The sequence below is a fragment of the Aotus nancymaae genome, unplaced genomic scaffold, assembly GCF_030222135.1.
Source record: "Aotus nancymaae isolate 86718 unplaced genomic scaffold, 86718_ANA_hifiasm-v0.15.2.pri h1tg000022l_1, whole genome shotgun sequence".
In the NCBI taxonomy this organism is placed as follows: domain Eukaryota; kingdom Metazoa; phylum Chordata; class Mammalia; order Primates; family Aotidae; genus Aotus; species Aotus nancymaae.
Genome location: NW_026988435.1, coordinates 39,173,084 through 39,194,965, shown reverse-complemented (window position 1 = coordinate 39,194,965; position 21,882 = coordinate 39,173,084). Strand labels below are relative to the sequence as shown.

At 44.5% G+C, this 21,882-nt stretch overlaps 1 protein-coding gene and 1 non-coding gene across 2 annotated transcripts; both read right to left on the bottom strand.

Moving 5' to 3' along the window:
• Window positions 1-9,224: 9,224 nt before the first annotated feature.
• On the bottom strand, window positions 9,225-12,353 carry LOC105712625 (carbonyl reductase [NADPH] 1). The gene is made up of 3 exons (XM_012445768.2): window positions 11,975-12,353; window positions 11,301-11,408; window positions 9,225-9,935 (listed from the first exon to the last, which is right to left on the bottom strand). The coding sequence occupies exons 1-3, from the start codon at window positions 12,261-12,263 to the stop codon at window positions 9,499-9,501; spliced, it is 834 nt and encodes a 277-aa protein (XP_012301191.2). The 5' UTR covers window positions 12,264-12,353; the 3' UTR covers window positions 9,225-9,498.
• A 4,403-nt stretch (window positions 12,354-16,756) lies between these two features.
• LOC135276410 (U6 spliceosomal RNA) lies at window positions 16,757-16,861 on the bottom strand. Its single transcript, XR_010343954.1, has one exon. It is a non-coding gene; the product is annotated as a U6 spliceosomal RNA (small nuclear RNA).
• Window positions 16,862-21,882: the final 5,021 nt, after the last annotated feature.

Sequence of the window (21,882 nt, the reverse complement as noted above, 5' to 3'; positions counted from 1 at the left end):
TAATACCAGCACTTTGGGAGGCTGAGGTGGGTGGATCATTTGAGGTCAGGAGTTCGAGACCAGCCTGGCCAACATGGTGAAACTCCATCTCTACTAAAATGCAAAAATTAGCTGGGCGTGGTGGCACGCACCTGTAATCCCAGCTACTCAGGAGGCTGAGGCAGTAAAATCACTTGAGTCTGGGAGGTGGAGTTTGCGGTGAGCTGAGATCATGCCACTGTATTCCAGTCTGGGTGACAGAGTAAGACCCTGTCTCAGGAAAAAAAAAAAAAAAAAAAAAAAAAAAAAAAAGAAAAGAAAAATAAACTTAAGGCCAGGCACAGTGGCTCACACCTCTCATCCCAGCATGTTAGGAGGCCAAGACAAGATGATCGCTTGAGCTCAGGAGTTTGAGACTAGCCTGGGCAACACGGCGAAACCCTGTCTCTACAAAAACTGCAAAAATTAGCCAGGCATGGTGGCCCACACCTGTAGTCCAGCTAATCAAGAGGCTGAGGCAGGAGGATTGCTTGAGCCTGGGAGGTTGAGGCTGCAGTCAGCCATGATCATGCTACCACACTCCAGCCTAGGCAACAGAGTGACACCTTGTCTCTAAATAAATAAATAGAAAAGGAAAAGAAAAGAAATCCAAGCGCTTAGCCCCAAAGAATTGGGGTTTCTTATTTTATCTTCGTGAGTCCAACTGGATCTTCCAAAAGCCAGCATCCCTTTAGAGCGAACACTGGCAGGCCCCAGATCCTCCTGAGGGCAGTTGGCAGAGGGCCACGAGCTCCCTGGGCAATGTCCAGTCACCCACTAACTCTTCAGCATCCAGGAACAGAGGAGCCATGCTCTGAAGGTTGCAGAGATTGTGAATGACAGACTGGAGGAGAGGGAAACTTCCAGTCTCTTCTTCCCTTAAGCTTCTCCCTCTCCCACTTCCTGATAAATCCCTTCCTTGGTGGGAAACACGAGCTCTCACTTGCCCTCCCTCCTCTGTGTGAAAGGGCAGGCAGCTGAGATATGGTGGCAGCTGGGGCTGCCTGCGTGTTTGGCAGCCTGGTGCTGAATGGCAATGAGGCCTTTCCACACTGGCTGGCAGTAGGATGGAGGCTTGGATAGGCTGGTACTTGGCATTATTCAAAAAGAGCAACAGATAATACCGGCTTTGTTCGCTGGCAGACCATGACGTAATCTCGACACAGAAAATGACCCAGACCACGGATACACCCTGGGGACAACTCCAATGTCTCTGTGTGATGCCGGTGAAGACTAGGGGCCTCTTGGGCATCCGCTGCACCACTGCAGGCTGGCTCAGGCCAAGCCCAACACGTGCCTTAGTAACTTCAGAAAGGATGGCCATGGATCACATCAGAGGCAGAGAATCTGACTCAAAGAAAGACAAAAACCTTAAAGCTACTACATATAAAAATAAGCTAATGAGCACTACTGAATTATGAGTCTACCAAAGTAGATGGAACACAGACGAGTGAAAGCTGAGAGAACTCACCAGCGCTAGACCTGTGGCATTTAGAAATGCTGAAGGGAGTTCTTCAGTCTGAAAGAAAAAACACTAATGTGAAAAAAGAAAGCAATTAAAGGTATAAAACCCACAGGTAAAGTTAAGTACATGGACAAACCCAGAACATTTTAATGCTATAATTATGGTGTGCAGTTCACTCATCACTCTCCTATGAAGCCCAAAAGACAAATCTATCAAAAAATAATAATAGCTATAGCAACCAGTTAAGAGGTAATATCTGATATATAAAATGAGACAATTAAAAGTCAAAATGTGTGGGGGGGAGGATGGAGTTAAAGTGTAAACTTTTTTTGTTTCTTTGTGATCTAAGCTATCATTTCTTTAACTTGTCATCTCTCTAAAAAAAAATTTTTTTTTAGATGGAGTCTCACACTGTCACCTGGGCTGGCGTGCAGTGGCACGATCTTGGCTCACTGCAACCTCCACCTCCTGGGTTCAAGTGATTCTCCTGCCTCAGCCTCCCAAGTAGCTGGGATTACAGGTGCCTGCCACCATGCTCAGTTCAGTTTTTGTATTTTTAGTAGAGACTGTGTTTCACCATCTTGGCCAGGCTGGTGCCAAACTCCTGACCGTGTGATCCACCTGCCTCGTCCTCCCAAAGTGCTGGGATTACAGTCATGAGGCCCTTTGCCTGGCCTAAGATGTTTTTGTAAGCTTCATGGTAACCACAACACAAAAACATATAATAAATTCACCAACAATAAAAAGCAATGAATTAAAACATATTTCCAGAGGAAATCACTTAACCACAAAGGAAGACAGTGAGAAAAGAAGAGACGAGTTACAGAACAACCAGAAAACAAGCAACATAATGGCAGTAGTATGTTCTTACTTGTCAGTAATGAAACAACATAAATGGACTCAGTTCTCCAGTTAAGACATAGAGTGGCTGAATGGATAAAGAAACAAGACCCATATATGCTGCCGGCAAGAAACCTGCTTTGTAGGATTAGGGACCCTGACAATGAGGAAGCAGGGAAGCCTGAGGAATCCTTGGGAGAGGCTGGCATAGCTGGGACCTGGGTTGTATCTCTAGGTTTTATCCCTCGTCTCTCGTTGGCCCTGGAGAACCTAATCTCTAGGGTTTAAAACTTGAGCCTGGTTGGCGTGGAGACCTGGGCTGAGGGAACCCTTGGCGCCTCTGGTATGTGGAAAGTAGCTGTTAGAAGTGGAACCCATGAATGTCAGAATGGTTATTCTTGGACTCTGCTTGGTCTCTGCTTCTTTTTTTTTTTTTTTTTTCCTTTGAGACAGGGCCTCACTCTGTTGCCCAGGCTAAGTACAGTGGTGTATTCATGGCTCACTGCAGTCTCGACCTCTTGGCCTCAAGTGATCCTCCTTCCTTGGCCTCCTGAGTATCTGGGACTACAGGCACGCACCACCATGCACAGCTAATTTTTGTAGCTGGGACTACAGGTGCATGCTACCGTGTCTGGCTAATTTTTTTTGTTTGTTTTTTTTTGTTTTTTTAGAGACGGGGTCTTGCTGTGTTGCCCAGGCTAGTCTTGAACTCCTGGGTTCAAGCAATCCTTCTGCCTTGGCCTCCCAATAGTGCTAGGATTATAGGTGTGAGCCACAGAACACCTAGCCTGGCCTGTGCATCTTGACGGGGTAGCATCAGATCTGTGCACAGCAAGTCGGTAGTGAAGTATTACCTGCTGGGACACTGAAGACTTCTTGCTCAAGCTGAAGCCAGCAGCTGATGAGCTCTGCGTGTGAGTGCCTAATGTCTTCCATCTGGACAGGGAGCGCTCTGCTCTTAGCATGAAGTTTCTTGTGAGGGACGATTGCATGGGAGACTACGATCTTCCAAAAGCTGGTCTTGATAGCACTGATCTCAAGTGACCCTAAGTATTCAAATCACCTACACAAATTCTGCTATCGAGTAAGTCTGAAGCCCTTTCATCCAGCTACTCCTGATTCTGAGGATAGTTACTCCATCCCAACTGCAATGCTACAACCATGGTGTGTTTTGGATTAAAATGGCAACAGGCTGCATGGAGACTTTTTTGGGGGGCCTAGAACTTTGTTCTAAAGCTTCAGTTCATTTTGGCCAAAGAGGATTAGGAGTTCTATAATTTTCTTTGTCAGATTTTCCACACCTTGTCGTGGATGGTGGGGATTTCATAAGCTGGGTTCAGAAAGATGTTCTCCAAAATCGGCAACCCGAATTTTGCAGGATATGCATTTTTGTAGGCTTGTAGAGCGCGTCCCAAATTTGTGCCTTCTGTTTGAATCTTCAGATCTTCCCCTCGTACAGAATAGCGTCCCCTCGCTTGGCTTCCTCCTTCATCTTGAAAACCGACGTTAATGCATTTGTTCTAAGAACTCAAGAATTCTTACTGCTTTGTGGGAGTCCTAGAAACTGTTTTTTTTTTTTTTTTTTTTTTTTGAGACGAGTCTCACTCCTTCACCCAAGTTGGAGTGCAGTGGTGCAATCTCGGCTCACTGCAACCTCCCCTTTCCAGGTTAAAATGATTCTCCTGCCTCAGCCTCTCGAGTAGCTGGGATTACAGGCACACGCCACCATGACTGACTGATTTTTTTATTTTGTTTTATTGAGACTGAGTCTCACTCTGTCACCCAGGCTGGAGTGCAGTGGTGCTATCCTGGCTCACTGCAACCTCCACCTCCTGGGTTCAAGCAGTTCTCCTGCCTCAGCCTCCCAAGTTGCTGGGATTACAGGTGTGTACCACTGTGCCCAGCTAATTTTGTGTTTTTAGTAGAAATTCGGTTTCTCCATGTTGGCCAGGCTGGTCTCGAGCTCCAACCTCAGATGATCCACCTGCTTCAGCTTCCTAAAGTGCTGGGATTACAGGCATGAGCCACCAGGCCTAATTTTTGTATTTTTAGCAAATAATGGTTCCAGGATGGTCTTGAACTCCTGATCTCAAGTGATTCACCTACCTTGGCCTCCCAAAGTACTGGAATTACAGGCATGAGCCACTGCGCCCGGCCCTAGAAGCTGTTTTCTTCTGTGTCTTTCACAATTGTCCAAAGACCAGCCCTGCCAGGGGCCTGTTTGTGTTTCCAGTGGTTGCAGTCCTTTACGGCCTCTGGCATGAAGTGGATACACAGGAGGGGTGGCAGGGCTCTAGTGCTCCTGAGCTTGGACATGGGGTGAGGACCAGCACCAGCAGCACTAATGATGTCAGCAGCGATGGCACTTCCAGGCCCCACACCTGTGATCTTGCTACCTCTGGTGCTTCTCCCTGATGTGCCCTTCCTTGTAACCATCCCCATCAAGTCCTCACCCACTCAGAAAGAAGGTGATATCACATGGCAGAGAGAGATGGGAGTAGTTTATTAGAATGTTTTATCTAATTGTTACATAACCCCCGTTTGCTAAAAGTGTCTGCATTTTGTTTTGTCCAAAGTGACAGTTGATATGTAAAATATACAGCATCTCCCATGAAATGTGTACCCAGAAAACAAAGGAATTGCCAAAGGTGTGACAAGGTCAAGGACGGGCAATTGGATCCCTTCATTCATCTTCTTCAGTGTAACCCACCTGTGTTTGACCTGAGTGTGTTTGATTAGTGACTCTGAGATTAGCAGAGACCTACCATCTCATCATGACTCAGCTTTACTCAAGCAGGTGTGGTCAAACTGTGCCCTGCCACCCTGAGTCCACTTTCTCTATCAAAGTCGAGTCAATAGCTGGGCACCTGCAGTGTGTGGTTCCTTTTATGCCCCAACCACTATTTCTTTCTTTCCATTTTTTCCAAAGAGTATTTGAAACTTCATTTTACAGATACAGAACTATTCAGGTTTTCCATGTTTTCAGTGAGCTTAGTGTTTTTTTTTTTAAAATTAATAAATGTGTACATTTTATGTAAGCTGCTAATTCCATTGATATGAAGTTGTTGGTAATATGCTCTTATTATCTTTTTTTTTTTTTTTTTTTGTCAGACAGATTCTTACTCTGTCACTCAGGCTGAGTGCAGTGGTGCGATTTTGGCTTGCTGCAACCTCTGCCTCCCAGGTTCAAGCGATTCTCCTGCCTTAGCCTCCGGAGTGGCTGGAATTACAAGTGCCCACCACCATGCCTGGCTAATATTTGTATTTTTAGTAGAGACAAGGTTTTACCATGTTGGCCAGGCTGGTCTTGAACCCCTGACCTCAGGTGATCCACCCGCCTCAGCCTCCCAAAGTGCTGGAATTACCGATGTGAGCCACGGTGCCCGACCCCTTATTATCTTTTTATTAATGATAATAATACTACTTTTCATTCCTGACACTGGAAATCTGTGCCTTTCATTTTTGTTTTTTCTGATCTGTCTGGCTAGAGGTTTAGCACTTGTTTTTTTTTTTTCCCTTAAGGAACTGGCTTTTAGCTTCAATGATTTTTTTACCTTTATTGCTTTCTTCTGATTACATTGGTTTCTGTCCTGATCTTTATTTCCTTTCATCTGCTCATTTGGGATTTCATTTGCTCTTATTCTAGTTTCTTGCCATGGAAGCTGAGGTCATTGATTTGAGACAGGTTCTTCGTTTCTAGTGTAGGATTACGTGGTATAAATTTTCCTCTAAGTACTGCTTTAGTGCCATCTCACAAACATTGATATGTTGTGTTTTCAGTTTCATTCAGTTCAAAATACTTTTGAATTTATGATGTCTTAAAATGTTTTTTAAAATTTTTTTATTGTCTCTTCTTAACTTTTGTTATCTTTTTGACCAATGGTGTTTGAAAGTGGTTTTTTTTGTTTTTTGTTTTTTTTGGTTTCCAACTATTTGGGGATTTTCTGGCTATTTTGCTATTGCTTTCTAACTTAATTCCAGTATGGTCAGAGAACATACTTTGTGTGACTCACTCCTCAGTTTTAAAAGCTGGGAGAGAGATATTAAAGCATGTTTTATGCAATGGCAATCTCAGAGAGGTGAACTTTGGTGAAGGAAAGGGAATAATTACAAGAACAAAATGTTTGGGAGGATGATAGTGGATGAACCAGGACTCAGGTTGGGGTGCTGCCTGGGAAGCAGTGCGCCTCTTCTTGTAATGGAAGGGGAGGCAGGTGTGTTGTCTGGTTGCAGGTGTGTCAAGTGACTCTCCTCAGGGGCATCTATTTTCTTTTTTAGAGAACAGATTGGAGGACATCATCTAGCACAATTAGTCTGGGAGATGCAGAAAGAATAATCATCTTACAGAGTAGGAGAGTGAATTTATTAGGGGAAAAGACAGCATTGGCTAGGAGAACTGCCTGTCCGTTTGGTATTGCGGTGGGAACATAAAAACGAGCAGTCCGCTTCCTGTTTCCTTTCTCCCCAGCGTCATCATCTGTTAGGAGCTGCTGGAGCAGGCTGGCGTGGTTATTAAGCATGGGACGGGTGTTTTGCCAGACTCAGACAAAGGGTGTTTGCATGGCAAGAGCTGTAGCATCGAGCTGTGGCCCTGTTCATTCTTTGCGACATTTTGCATCTCATTCTAAATTGTAGGTAATAGAGGTGTAAATGCTGTCCTGTCTGGTGGTGACTTAGTTGACCTCCTCCTCCCTGTGGAAACACCAACTTTGTCTTCATTTGCAATTCAGCTCAACACTTGTTGATTCCATATAACCTGTGCCCTTTTAGCTTTACCTTTGAACCAGTTATAACATTTTCCTGGTTCCCTCATATGAGTAAAATATATTTTTGAATATTATTTTTACATCTGTATGACTGTCATGATTTTACCTTTTTCTGAAATTTTTATTTTTTTGAGAGGGAGTCTCACTTGCTCTGTTGCTCAGGGTGGAGTGCAGTGGCGCGATCACGGCTCACTGCAACCTCCGCCTCCCGGGTTCAAGCAATTCTGTCTCAGCCTCTTGAGTAGCTGGGATTATAGGCACCTGCCACCACACCAGGCTAATTTTTTTTTGTTTTTTAGTAGAGATGGGGCTTCACCATCTTAGCCAGCTGGTCTTGAACTCCTGATCTCATGATCCACTCACCTTGGCCTCCCAAAGTGCTGGGATTACAGGAAAATTTTAGCCTCATATGCCTGTCACCTCGCATGAGAAAGAAATCCTTGGCAATAGAGACGAAACCATGTGTGTGCCAAAGAAATCCTTGTCAATACAGACAAAACCTCCCCGACCCCCAGAGGTAAACAGGTACTTAAATTTGGAACAATGCTTTCTCTAAATCTCTTGAAGAAGCTAGGTGTTATTTTTAAGGTATTAAGGGAAAAATATCTTTGCAATTCAGGTATACATTTCTAAACTAGCACTTGAGAATACCAAAGTCTTGCTTTAGACATGGTTGTTTTCTGGTGTCTGTTTACAAAAACTAGGAAGAAATGAACAGCCCTATTGAAAGGTGGAACTTGTTAGGGTAAACCTCACTTTTAATATAAGGGACCAGACCAGGTGCAGTGGCTCAGACCTGTAATCCCAGTACTTTGAGAGACTGAGCCAGGCAGATCACTTGAGGCCAGGAGTTCGAGACCAGCGTGGCCAACATGGCAAAACCCTGTCTCTACTAAAAATAGAAAAATTAGCCAGGTGTAGTGGTGGGCGCCTGTAATCCCAGCTACTCGGGAGGCTGAGGCAGAAGAATCGCTTGAACCCGGGAGGCAGAGGTTACAGTGAGCCAAGATTGACACTTTGTCTCAAAAAAATAATAAATAAAATAAGGGACTCTTCTGAAGCAGTTTGGAGATTAAAAAAAAGATAAAATAAGGGCCCTCTCCTTTTCATGGGCGATCGCTTTTTGTTTCTTTAAGCCTCAATTCTCATTGGTGAAGCATGAGAGGTCAGGACAGTGTGATTCTGTGGAAGAAAGAATGGTGTGGGCGTTTACCAGGTATTAGACAGTGAACATCTTTACCAGTAGGGAGTGTCAGGCCCATTTACAGAAACTAATGACAGCAGGGGCTGTTCTCAACACTATTTTTTTTGGAGATGAAGTCTCACTCTGTCACGCAGGCTGGAGTGCAGGGTGCAATTTTGGCTCATTGCAACCTCCACCCCCTGGGTTCAAGGGATTCTCCTGCCTCAGCCTCCCGAGTAGCTGGGATTACAGGTGTCTGCCATCGCCCGGCTAATTTGTTCTCAGCACTTTATCTCAATACATATAATCCTATGACTGTCATCCCAATTTAACAGTTGAGGAAACTGAGACAAAGCACTCCCAACCCCAGGTTTTGAAAGCTTTCAACAAACAGAAAAGTTGAAAGAATAGAGTAACAGATACCCATACACTCACCACAGTTCAACCTTGTGCACATTTTGTTACATTTGCCTTATCTGTCCATCAGCCAGTATATACTTTGCTGAAACACATTAATGTTGTAGACCTCCCTCCATAAATAACACATTCCTATGGAGATGTGATAGGTCCCTCATCAGCTCGGTGTTTCACACAAGCGCACACTCACGTTTCACACATTGCAACTGGTTGTTTTCCCCCAACGACTCTGGCTTTTTAAAGAGACAAGTCAGCTGCCTTTGCCTTTGTGGTACTGTCCATGTTTTCCTAGAGGCTGGAAAGGGCCAGAGCCAGCTCTGCTCACTGGCTCACATGCTGTCAGCTTTTGTTACACAATGCGGATTTGGAGAGTTCCAATGCACCGTTTGACCTACAACATTGAAAATGCTGAGTAACTGGCTCTTTACTTTCTGGGTTTGCTCACCCCCGAGTTGTACTGCCCCTTCCCTTGACCTTTTAGGTTGATTGTACTTGAGACAAAACTTATTTAGCATCTAGACAATCTGTACAAATGGACGCTTATAAAGAACCATTTATTCATCTGTTGATTTTCATTTATTATTTTCATTAATTACAATCTCTCCCTGCATCAGAGGAAATTACAAGATTCACAGATTTAGGTAGTCAACTGAGTGCGCAGGCTGCTCACTTAGTAGTGCATTAATGAGTACTAGACAGAGATATGGATTTTTTCTTATATAAGGGTATTTATAACATTGTAAATGCCCTTTGGGTCAACTCAGGACAGCGTACAAAATGGGGCCCATGGATGGAGCTGTGAACCCAGCTCACCACTGTTCAACTTTCTTCTCTGAAACAAACTGTCCATGGGGCCCCTCAGCATCCGGGGGCAAAAGGGCCAAGTACACAGGGGTCTCTGCTCCTTCTTCCGGGCTCTTGGTGGCATTGGGTCCCGCCATGTCGGTTCTCACCCACCCTGGGCAGCAGGCATTCAGGAGGATCTTGTCCCCTTTCCTCTGCTCACTCAGTTTCCTGGCGAGGATCCTGGACAGCACGGTGACGCCGATCTTCGTCACTCCGTATGCGGTGTTGGGCCAGCCCGCTTTCTGGTGCACTCCCTTCTTTGTATCCTCCACGAACTTGTTCATGAGCCCCACCAGCTCCTCCTCAGTGATGGTCTCACTGCGGAACTTCTGCTGCAGCTCAGGGCTGCAGCTTTTAAGGGCCCTGAGACTCACGGTGCTAGATACATTCACCACTCTCCCTAAAATACACCACAAAGCATTATGTAGAAAGGTGTGCACTCGTCCCGTAGAAAGGTGAATGCCAAATTTGTTAGGATTTTGGAGCAGCAAATGTTCATATGAGAGATAGTTACTGGCATGAGTTCTAAGAGGAATGAGCATAGGTGTGATAGTTGCATAAAGAACTTCATTCCTGCCTTCAAATTGAGGCTGAGTAAAGTCAGGTGAGATTTGGAAGAGTTGCCCTTTGAGGTCCTGGTGAACCAAAGCCTTAGAAGCAGCATAACTTAACAGGATGACAGGACGGGAAACAGGATAAAAGCTGAGAGTAAGCTGCACATGCAAGTACCCAATTCGAAGCCACACATTTAAATTTTTCTAAAAGTGGCTGCTTAATTGCTGTGTTATTTAATGGGTGGGTTCATCTCTTGTCCCATTACTTAGGGTAACTATCATAGCAGTTTACAACCAAAGAAATGTGACAGTCACGTCCAGTACCTTGAGCACACTGGAAGGGGAGTTGAAATGAGCCTGGAGTTAAGCAGGGGCAGATTATGGACATCTCTGTGAACCATGCTGAAGGCATGGACTTTCCTCCTGAAGGATTTTTGGGAGGCATGACTAGGCAGACAGTATGCAGGTTGCTGGGAAAGGAAAAGACTCAAGACCAGAGGTGCCTTGTGAGGGTTTGCAGTTGTCCAGAGGGACAGCTGACGGCCTGCTGTAGAGACGGGATGAGATGGATTCAGGAGAAACTCAGTGGGCACAACTCCTAGGAGCTGTTAAGTGATGATGAAGGGTGGGGCATGGTGACCTGCAGGATCCTGGTGGGTGGATGGTGGGGTCAGTGTCCAGATGACTTAGGGAAAAGGATAGGGATTCTCTGGAAATATCTTAGACTGTGGGGAAAGGCATCAGGAAGAGATGGAAAGGCAGGTAGACAACTATGTGGTCGGGAGCTTCAGGAGAGTCCCAGGCAGGTGACAGATATGAATTGGTGGTAGTAAAGGCTCCACCAGCCTGAATAAGATCACTCTGAAAGAGCAGAGAAAGGATACAGGATGGACTCCCATGCTGACAGACACAGAGCAAATAAAGAGCATCTCTTAGAGGAGACATTTGAGCTAAGACCTGAAGGATAACAGAGAGTCAGCCAGGTGTGCAAAGACCAGTGGGACAGGGAGGACCAATGGCTAAGGGAGTGGGAGAAGTGAGGACAAAGTCCTGAGGCAAAATGTCACCTAGCTGCTGGCAGGACAAACAGCCCAAAGGTCTGTGCTTCTGCAGCATGGAGAAGCAGCAGCGGCCTGCAGGAGAGATCCCAGGCAGACAGGGGCCAGATCAAGCCCCAAGCAGAAGGTGCGGCTGTTTCCCATCAGACTCACCGTGGGGTTTTATTAGAGGGAGTAACTCTGTGCAGACATCTCGAGTACCAAAGAAGTTTGTTTTCATCGTCACTTCAGCTTGAATATGAAAGGGTGTGGGATCAGCAACTTTTAGGAGAGAAAGAAAACATAGTTAATAAATTGTACCCATGGAGTAAAACTCTATAGAATGATACTGAAAAGAAAATTAGTGCCTTCTGCCTAAAGTCTGTGTCTGGTTACAGTGTTAAGCCAATGTCAACCTCCTGGTTTGATAACGTTCTAATATTTTTCTAAGATGGTAACATTGGGGGAAGGAGGATGAGGGGTGCACACACCGGATCTTGGAGTATTTTTTTTTGTTGCAATCTATCGTTTATTTTAAAATTAGTTCAACATTCATCCAATTGCCCTAAAGCTCAATTCAGAAAAACTGCAGAAAAACTGAAAAAGTTACAGAAAACCCCAAGAGTCTGAGCCAGGGAAACAAAGTTCCCGTTGGCTGGAAAACTCTCTTTCTCCATGGATTCTGCACTCCTTGCATCTCCTAGCTCCTCCTTGTCCTCCCTAGGGTGCCGTTCTGGACCTCGCAGCCGACGGGGGCCTCAGTGCAGCGCTTCTTCGACAGGTGCAGCCCACCCTGGCAGAAGGCTGTCGGGGAGGCCAAGTCCCCTCGGAGGACCCCAACCCCTTACCCTTGAAGGCGATGCCCGCGTTGTTGACCAGCACGTCCAGGCCTCCGTACTCCTTACGCAGGAAGTCGCGCAGGGCGCGGATGCTCTGCAGGTCGTCGATGTCCAGCTGGTGGAAGCGCGGGCTCAGGCCCTCCGCCTGCAGCTGCTGCACGGCCGCCTGGCCCCGCGCCACGTCCCGCGCCGTGAGCACCACGTCCCCCGAGAACTGCCGGCACAGTTCGCGCACGATGGCCAAGCCGATGCCTTTATTGCCCCCAGTCACCAGCGCTACTTGGATGCAGGACGACATGGCTGAACGGGGCGCACGGGACACCTGCGTGGAGAGCTGACCAGGCTCAGACTCTGGAGCCGCGAGGTGCGTCCGAGAGGCTGCGCGGGTGTGGCGGGCAGGGGGCGCGCACTCATAGGTTATACGCCCGGCCGCTGAGCGCGCAAGCGCAGGCTCAGGCTCCGCCCCTGGATGGGCGGGGCGGAACCGCCCCTACCCCTTCCCAACGGAACTTCCCCGGAGCAGGCGGAGAGCGACCCGGCCTGAAGTTGCGAAACTCGCTGGCTGAAGACCAAGGCCGTCTCTAGCTGCTGGCTGCTGGCTGCCCACAAGGCAGTGAAGAACCATTCCTACTGGCCACGTCCCTAGATCTGAACTCACTGCATGTCTTTGGTTCTCTGAGGGGTTTTCTTCCTATTTCTTCAGATGTTCAACCATTTCTAGTTGTGTTTGAAGAAACAGGACATTTGTAAGTTTTTTTTTTTTTTTTCTGGTGTTCTGAAAAAAATACTGCAGGAACTGCAGTGTCTGGAGCTAGAGTTGCAGAAGCAGCTAGAAGAAAATGACAGGCCAGGGCATCAAGTTTTTGTTGATTTCTCCCCTAAATATATGAAAGCAAAGCTACTGACATATCCGTAGCCAGATTTTCCAATAATGGTGGGAAACATTTACTAACTCTTTACAAGGTTACTTCTCTAGGCACTTGCAGGGCCATCAGTTTACCTGTGCACAGGTGTAAGGAGGTTTCACAGCCCTATTTTACACTGAAAATAACACTCCGGGATGCACCTTTTAATCCCCATCTTAAATTGAAGAAGCAGGAATCCATCCTCAGAGTTTATAACTTAGTTCAGTGGTGGGAAATTGTTAGACAAAGGCCAGGGGTTTGGTCTAGATCCGGTAGTTCGCAACACAGAAAGCCAGTCGCTGAGACCCCATTATTGCCGGGGAAGAAGGCATTATTCGGGTGCTACAGCCTGGGGAGGGGATCAGTCTCAAATCCATCTTCTCAACTGATTAAAATTAGGATATAGTGGGGAAGAAATGTAACCGCATGTGGGAAAACAGGACTTAAGGAGAGATAATGAGGAGGAGTGGGTCAACAGGCATCAGTTAGGCAGTTGTGGCAAGTGAGGGGTCTGGTGTCTGATTGTGCAGTTGTGGGGATCTGTTAAGTTTCACTTACTTGATGCTATCTGGGAGGCCTGATGGCTAGTTTCCTAAGGAACTCAGATAAGACAAATGTAAATTCCTCAAGTTTTTAGACAGAAAGGGTCAATTTGTTTATCCAAAAGAGACCATAAACATCTGTTTTGTGGGACAATTGCGTGGTTTCCAAATGAGTGTTCTTCCTTCCTGCTTACAAGGGAATAGGGAATAAGGTCAAGTTTCATTTCTATGCTGTCCCCATAGTGCCACTATCACAGATGGCCATTTAAACATAAATTCAAATTAAGCAAAATTAATGCAATTTGTAATTCAGCTTTTTAGTTGCACTAGCCACATCTCAGGTGCTCAATGTGCACATGTGTTAGTGGTCACTGTATTGGGCAGTACAGACTTAGGATATTTTCATCTGTGCAGAAGGGTCTGTTGAGCAGCACTGCTTTAAATAGATTGCAGTTACACTGCAATTTCAGGGTAGGTTTCCAATTAGTCATTTTCAAGCAAGTTAATAATCAAGGAAAGACCCTTGCTTTTTTCAACTGAAATTTTTGTTGAGATAATTATAGATTCACATGCAGCTGTAAGAAGTAATACAAAGACTCCTTACCCTTTCCTCCGTTTCACTTGATAGTAACATATTGCAGAAGTGTAGTACAACATCACAATGAAGATATTGACAACAAAACAATCCACCAGTCATACTCAGATTTCCCCAGCTTGATGTGTACTTTTGAAGATGGAAATTAAATAATAGCAATAATAGTAAAAACAAAACCTTATAATTTGTAGTTGCTGTATAATAAATTTTGCTGTGTTGTATGCTGTTTAATATAAAACCTAACACCCAGCTCTGCTTAAAACTAACCAACTCGCTGTAAAACCTACCTTACCTATTCTCCTAACATTCTCAGCAAAGTTTCCAGACATCTCAAGACTCCTGTTTTTCTTGCTAACCAGCTGCAAGGTCACAGGGCAAGATAACACCCAAAAAATGTACAGTGCTATTTTTCAAATGTAACGTACATCACAATATATGTGGCAAATTAATTAACTGTTCTTTTTGTTCTGACTTCTGTAAACTTGTTAGCTGCTACGTCATCCTGAATGTATAAAAGTACCCCATTTTCTTTCTCCGGGGCTCAGACCCTGGATGAGATAGGATGGCATGCTAATCCTCTGAGCCAGTGGCCACATTAATAACATTCTCCTGTTTCACCCATTGGTTTCTCCGGTCTCCTGGATATTCTGTAACACTTTGTGTGTGTGTTTAGTCCTATATACTTTTATCAAATGTTGGTTTGTGTATCCAACAGGACAGTTAAAAGAATGTTTCCATTAGCACAAAGAGCCCTCCTGTTGCTCTTTATGACCAAACATACCTCGCTATTACTCCCCAAATCAACTCTATTTCATGGCAACCACTAATCTGTTCACCATTTCTACAAGTTTGTTGTTTCAAAAATGTTAGATAGCGTTTTGTTTAAAAAAATACAGCCGGGTGCGGTGGCTCATGCCTGTAATCCCAGCACTTTGGGAGGCTGAGGTGGGCGGATCACCTGAGGTCAGGAGTTCGAGACCAGCCTGACCAATATGGTGAATCCCCATCTTAAAAAAGAAAAAGAAATTTAATATTAAAAAAAAAAACAATACAGTAAGTAGTGTTTTGGTTTTTTTTCCACTCATGATAATTCAGAGCTCTGTTTTGGATTTTCTTTCCTAGTCCAGTGTGTGTGTGTGTGTGTGTGTGTGTGTGTGTGTGTGTGTGTGTGGTCTGTCATTGGCTGGCTTCTCTCCACTTCATTAGCCCCTGTCTTCTGTAGCAGAGGTGAGTCAGTGTTACAGTGGGATGGGTTAAATTTGTTTATTAAGAGGGCCAGTCAGCAGTAGCACATGGTGTACGGAGAACTTTGGACAGGGTGAGGGTCCTGCTGTTTCAAAAGGCAAATCCTATGAGGGCCATGAATCAGGAGTTTGAGTCTGATTTATTTACTTTTTTTAGGACTGGTACCAACATAAGAATTAACAGGTACATTGGGCAAGATGCTCTGGAAAATATATAAAATATGTATTAATAAGAATGTACTATATGATAAAGGTGGCCTTAATAATTAGTGAGAGAAAGAATTATTCCAAAATTGACACTGGGGAAAGGGCATAATGATTGGAAACAAAAAAGATCCCATCAGGGCATGGTGGCTCGTGCCTGTAATCTCAGCATTTTGGGAGGCTGAGGTGGGTGGATCAACTGAGGTCAGGAGTTCGAAACCAACCTGGCCAACATAGTGACACCCTGTCTTTACTAAAAATACAAAAAGTTAGCTGGGTGTGATGGTGGGTGCCTGTAATCCCAGCTACTAGGTAGGCTGAGGCAGAAGAATTGCCTCAACCTGGGAGGCGGAGGTTGCAGTAAGCTGAGATAGCGCCATTGGACACCAGCCCAGGCAACAAGAATGAAACTCTCTCTCAAAAAAAAAAAAAAGAAAAAGAAAAATGATCCCTTAAAACATATACTAAATAATTTCTGAAGAGAAACAGTGATTTATAAATGAATCTGTAAAACAACTAAAATAAAATAAAAGTAACATATTTTCAATAGGGGAAAATGCTTTATTTTATAAGCATAAAGACAGGGGAAGAATCATAAATGTCTGATGGGTTTGACTATGGGAAACTTTTTGAAAATTTGTTTTTGAAAAGCATAAAGCCTGTGAATTAAGCTCTACTTGGATGATTTTGTATTGTTTTCTCTGTTACATCTGGGTCTTGATTCTGGTGGTATGTGTGAGGAGGCTCCCACATGTAGCACCTTGTCTGGACTCTGAACAATTTAAGAAATAAAACAGAAATTTAAAGATGGAGTTTCCGGATCTCTGCTATTACTGCTATTGGCTAAATTGGAAGACACACCTTAGTTGTGAGAATCAAAAGTCTGAGACTATATTGGCTCTATATAGCTAAAGAATTTTATCACGTCAATTAATCTGTGGAATACATTCGTCATATCTTTACTACCCACTGTTTTTTTGTTTTGTTCTTTTTTTTTTTTTTTTTGAGAAGGAGTCTCGATCTGTTGCCCAGACTGGAGTACAGTGGCGTGATCTCGGCTCACCACAACCTCCACCTCCTGGGTTCAAGCGAGTCTCCTGCCTCAGCCTCCTAAGTAGCTAGGATTACAGGTGTGTGCCACCATGCCTGGCTCATTTTTGTATTTTTAGTAAAGAGAGGGTTTCACCATGTTGGTCAGGCTGGTCTTGAACTCCTGACCTTGTGATCCACCTGCCTCAGCCTCCCAAAGAGCTGGGATTACAGGCTTGAGCCACTGCACCTGGCCCCACTGTTTTTTTTTTTTTTTAATTAAATGCTTCATGAATTTGCATGTCATCCTCATGCAGGCACCATGCTAAATCTTGTCTGTATTGTTCCAATTTTAGCATATGTGCTCAAACCAGCACTACTACCCACTAGTTTAAAGCAGTCAAACAACACAGTTCCCACAAAAAAAGAATGGAGTCATTTCCTTTGCAGCAACATGGATGCAGCTGGAGGCTATTGTGCTAGGTGAATTAACGAAGAAACAGAAAACCAAATAACACCTGTTCTCACTTATAAAGATTTGAGTACACAGTGACACAAAGATGGGAACAGTAAACACTGGGGATTCCAAAAGGGAGAGGGGTGGGCAAGGGTTGAAAAATGACCTATTGGGTACTATGTTTTCTACTTGGGATCATTAGGCACCTAAACCTCAGCATCAGGTAATCACTGATGGAACAAACCTGCACATGTACCACCTAAATCTACAACAAAAACAAAAACCCAAAACACAGTTCCACGGTGTATATTAAAAGAAAAGATGACGTTAAATTATGAACAATGAGGCTCTCTGGGTCGTTTGCCATGCTTATTTGCCCCCACGGAATTCTATGTGACACTGGCTGTGTTCCTCTTTCATTTTATGCTTGTTTACGATGTTCAATAAGCCTTCCTAGAGGGGTAGACCATGGACTTTGAGACCTGGAATCAATCTGTGGCTTAGGTGCGTAGTAGTTATGTAACTCAAGCAATTTACTGAATTCTGTAAAGGATAAAGCCAGACACTAAGGTGGTAAGGACAGATTTTAATCGGTAATGAACTACTGTAATGAGAAAGAGCGTCCAGTGTGAACAACCTTTCATTTGTACAGAGGCGACCGTGCCTTTTAAAGGGAAAATGAAGGATCAGGAATTGGAAGCAGGGTTGCTCACTGGAAATGTTGGTTAGGCCAGCTGTGTCTGATAGCTGGCAATTAGCAAAGTTAGGATTCTATTTTCCCACTCTGAAGACTGAAAGACAGAGGTCTCAGCATTTCTGATGATTACGTTTCAGAGGAATGGCTTTCAGGGTCTTGAGAAAAATACTCTTCTTTTTTTTTTGAGATGGATTTTCTCTCTTATCTCCCAGGCTAGAGTGCAATGGCGCAATCTCGGCTCACTGCAACCTCTGACTCCTAGGTTCAAGCAATTCTCCTGCCTCAGCCTCCTGAGTAGCTGGAACTACAAGTGCACACCACCACGCTGGGCTTTTTGTATTTTTAGTAGAGACAGTGTTTCACCATGTTGGCCAGGCTGGTCTTGAACTCCAGACCTCAGGTGATCTGCCTGCCTCGGCCTTCCAAAGTGTTGGGATTACAGGTGTGAGCCACCTCGCCCGGCAGAGAAACACTCCTGACTCACTGGAGATACATCTCAAAGGGACAGAGGAAGAATTCAGAACTGTAAGCCCTTTTCAGTAAATGCTTTAAGAAAGGGCAGTTAGGGGCCTATTGTCAGAAGTTGGTTAGTACAAACACCAAATTTTTGGCAGCCTAAACATTCTCTGGAAGGGGCTAGAGTCATCCTTGCGGTGCTAGGGTCATTGTAGCCATGCAGCTTTGAGCTATGTTAAGCCAAGCCCCCCCCACCCATGTATAAATTTAGAAAAGGAGATGGAGACTGTTTCTTCTAAAGGGTTACAACCTGCAAGGTCATTCTGGAGGCTGGGGAGCTGCCTCCAGCAGAAACTCAGAGACCGGCACTTTGAGGTAGGAGCTTCATGCGGAACAGGTTGGCTAAACTTATACATTCAACAGGTTACAGGAGGAGCTGTGAATATTCATGAAGGTGGTCCTGCTACAAGTGTATTGAAGAAACATGCATGTAACATACAACTCACGTATATTCACTTTGGGATGGTGACTTAACATTTAAATGTATTATGATTAGGCCCTATATGTCTAAAGGTCTTTCAGGACATAAAGACACGCAAGTGCACAGGCTCTGTAAACCAGAACCAGTTCATTTCGTAGTCAGTGATCTTCTAATCAGGAGAAAGTTACTGAAATCAGTCTCTTGTCTAATCAAAGTTGTAGTTATGGCTTGTGGGTAAGAGTTAAAGAGGATTGGGTGCAGTGGCTCATGCCTATAATCCCAGCACTTTGGGAGGCTGAGGCGGGCGGATCACTAGGTCAGGAGTTTGAGGCCAGCCTGACTAACATGGTGAAACCCCATCTCTACTAAAAATATCTAAATTAGCTGGGTATGGTGGTGTGCGCCTGTAATCCTAACTAGTTAGGAGGCTGAGGCAGGAGAATTGCTTGAACCCGGAGGCGGAGGTTGCAGTGAGCTGAGATCCCACCACTGCACTCCAGTCTGGGACTCAAAAAAAAAAAAAAAGTTAAAGAAAGAGGAAAGAAACACAAAATGCGCTGGCAGTTGCAGACAGGTTTACTTTAGATGAAACCTGAGAGGAGCTCTTGGCCCCCTTTGGTCAGGAGTGCTTTCTCTTACAGACTAAGAGTATATTATTGGTTTTAGGGTGAGGGGGCTTATCGCAAGCTTGGAATGTTTATGTGTGTGGAGACATTTATGGTGGGTTGTTCTCTCTCTGGGAGGCGGGGAGGCATCTTGGGGCAGACATCTTTCCAGCCCAGAGGGGTGTTATCTCGGGGCTAGAATCTTCCCAGCTGGAGGGGGGTTTATCTCGGGGTTAGCAGGTCTCTGATTGGGGAGGAGTTTGGGATGTTTCTGGTTGGAGATGTTATTTGTGGTTTATGGTCATGCTGGCCTTAGTCATTAGGCTGATGCCCTTTGGATTTAGGTTTTTTTTTTTTTTATTAAGGTGAACTTTAGAATGAGGGGCTTTTCCAAGACGGCAATGCTCCTGCTCTGTCATTGTGGAAGAGCGGGTTGGTTAGATGGCTTCTGGTGGTGCACGGGTGGTAACTGCTTTACTATTGCTTATGTGGAGGTCAGTGCTTGTTTGGCTGCTAAGGAAAAAGAAAAGCCTTGTAACCATTAGAACAGAACTTATTCTTGGACTGACTTAACTCTTGCCTGGCATGGCCTTAGGTCTTGTTTATAATTTTTGTATCTTATTGCCACAAAGAGTCTGTTCTGTCAGTCTCCTGGTCTCTGTTTTAACATCAATGCTGGCCAGTTGTGTTTAAACTGTAAGAGAGGGTATAGGCCAGGTGCAGTGGTTCACAACAGTACTATGGGAGGCCAAGGTAGACAGATCACGAGGTCAGGAGATCGAGACTATCCTGGCCAACATGGTGAAACCCTATCTTTACTAAAAATACAAAAAATTAGCTGGGTGTGGTGGCACGTGCCTGTAGTTCCAGCTACTCAGGAGGCTGAGGCAGGAGAATCGCTTGAACCTGGGAGGCGGAGGATGTAGTGAACCGAGATTGCACCACTACACTCCAGCCTGGGCGACAGAGCAAGACTCTGTGTCAAAAAAAAAAAAAAAAAAAAGAGAGAGTTTAATGGTATAATGAGGCATGTCTGACCTCCCATCAGAAGAGAACTTAGCTGGGAACTAAGTTTTTAAGTTTTTTCTTGAGCCCTCTTGACCAGGAGGGGCTAAGGATTTCTTTAGTTTACAGCTGTGAAACTATGTTAGCGTTTAAATCTTTTAATGCTGGGGGACATGGGTGGATAAAATCATTTGTGTTGAGAATCTGTAGTTTAAATAGGATTTGTGCTCAGAGGAATGTGTCTGGAGTTCACTGGTCAAGGAGAGAATCTTTGTTAACTGCCATGTAAAAAATGGGAGTATGCATTATTTTCCTCCCTCATAAAAGGAAAGTCTCCATTTCAGCTGTCCGTTTTCTACCTGTCTCGAATGCGGTTGTATGAGAGTGTGATGCCTGGAGCTGCAGCATCTACCTTGAGACCACGAGGAAACAAACAGAAATGTGAATAGCCAACTTCTTAAGGATGATAATGTGGAAAGTTAGAAAGTGTTGATCTTTGATGACATCATGGAAACATGGATCTGTTAAAATAATTAAATAGGGGGCCATTAGACTGAGGTAGCTCTAATACCATGGGTTCCTACATAAGCAAGCCAAAACCTAACTCGGAATTTAAAAGAAAATGAAACTTAAGCTCAGCTAATCACAGGTGGTCAATGGGGCATTAGTTATATTGTGTTGAACTTCACATAGGAATAATTCAAATAAGGTACGTGATCAAACTTTGATCAAATAATTTCCTTGCTCTATGTGCACATCAACTCTATAAAAGCCTTCCTCTGGTGCCACTTTTAAAAAATTCTTCTTTTCTGCTTTTAACAAGGTCCATTGCTTCAACAACTGGCACCACTTTAGAGAAGACCTAAGCCCTTTGGTTTGGAGCTGCCCGATTCATGAATTTCTGATTGCTCAAACAAACTATTTTTTTTATTTTTTTGAGACAGAGTTTCATTCCTGTTGCCCAGGGTGGAGTGCAACGGCATGATCTCGACTTACCGTGACCTCCACTTCCTGGGTTCAAGCAATTCTCCTGCCTCAGCCTCCCGAGTAGCTGGGATTACAGGCATGTGCCACCATGCCCAGCTAATTTTGTATTTTTAGTAGAGATGAGGTTTCTCCATGTTGGTCAGGCTTGTCTTGAACTCCCCACCTAAGGTGATCTGCCCGCCTTAGCCTCCCAAAGTGTTGGGATTACAGGCGTGAGCCACTGCACCTGGCCACTCTTTAACATTTTAATGTACCAAAGTTTATCTTTTAACAATTCCAAATCTGGATACATCTATTTCTAGCCCCCTGCCCCTTTTTAAAAAATAAACTTTAAATTTCAGAATAGCTTGATTTACTGAAAAGTTGCAAATGTAGTACAGAGAATTCCTGTATATCTCTTACCCAGTTTCTCCCCAAATCAACATCTTACTACTATGGTACATTTGTCACAACTGGAAACCATGATTGTAACAGTACTAGTAACTAAGCTCCATGCTTTATTTGGATTTCACTACCTTTCCTCCTAATGTCCCCTTCTATTCCAGGATCCTCTTCAGTGTCCCACATTGCATTTAGTTGTCACATCTCTCTAGTTTCCTCTGGTTTGTGACAGCTTGTCAGAGTTTACAGCTGGCCCTCTGTATCCTCAGGTTCTATATCTGGGGATTCAACCAATGAAGGAGGGAAAATTAAAAACTGAAATAAAATAA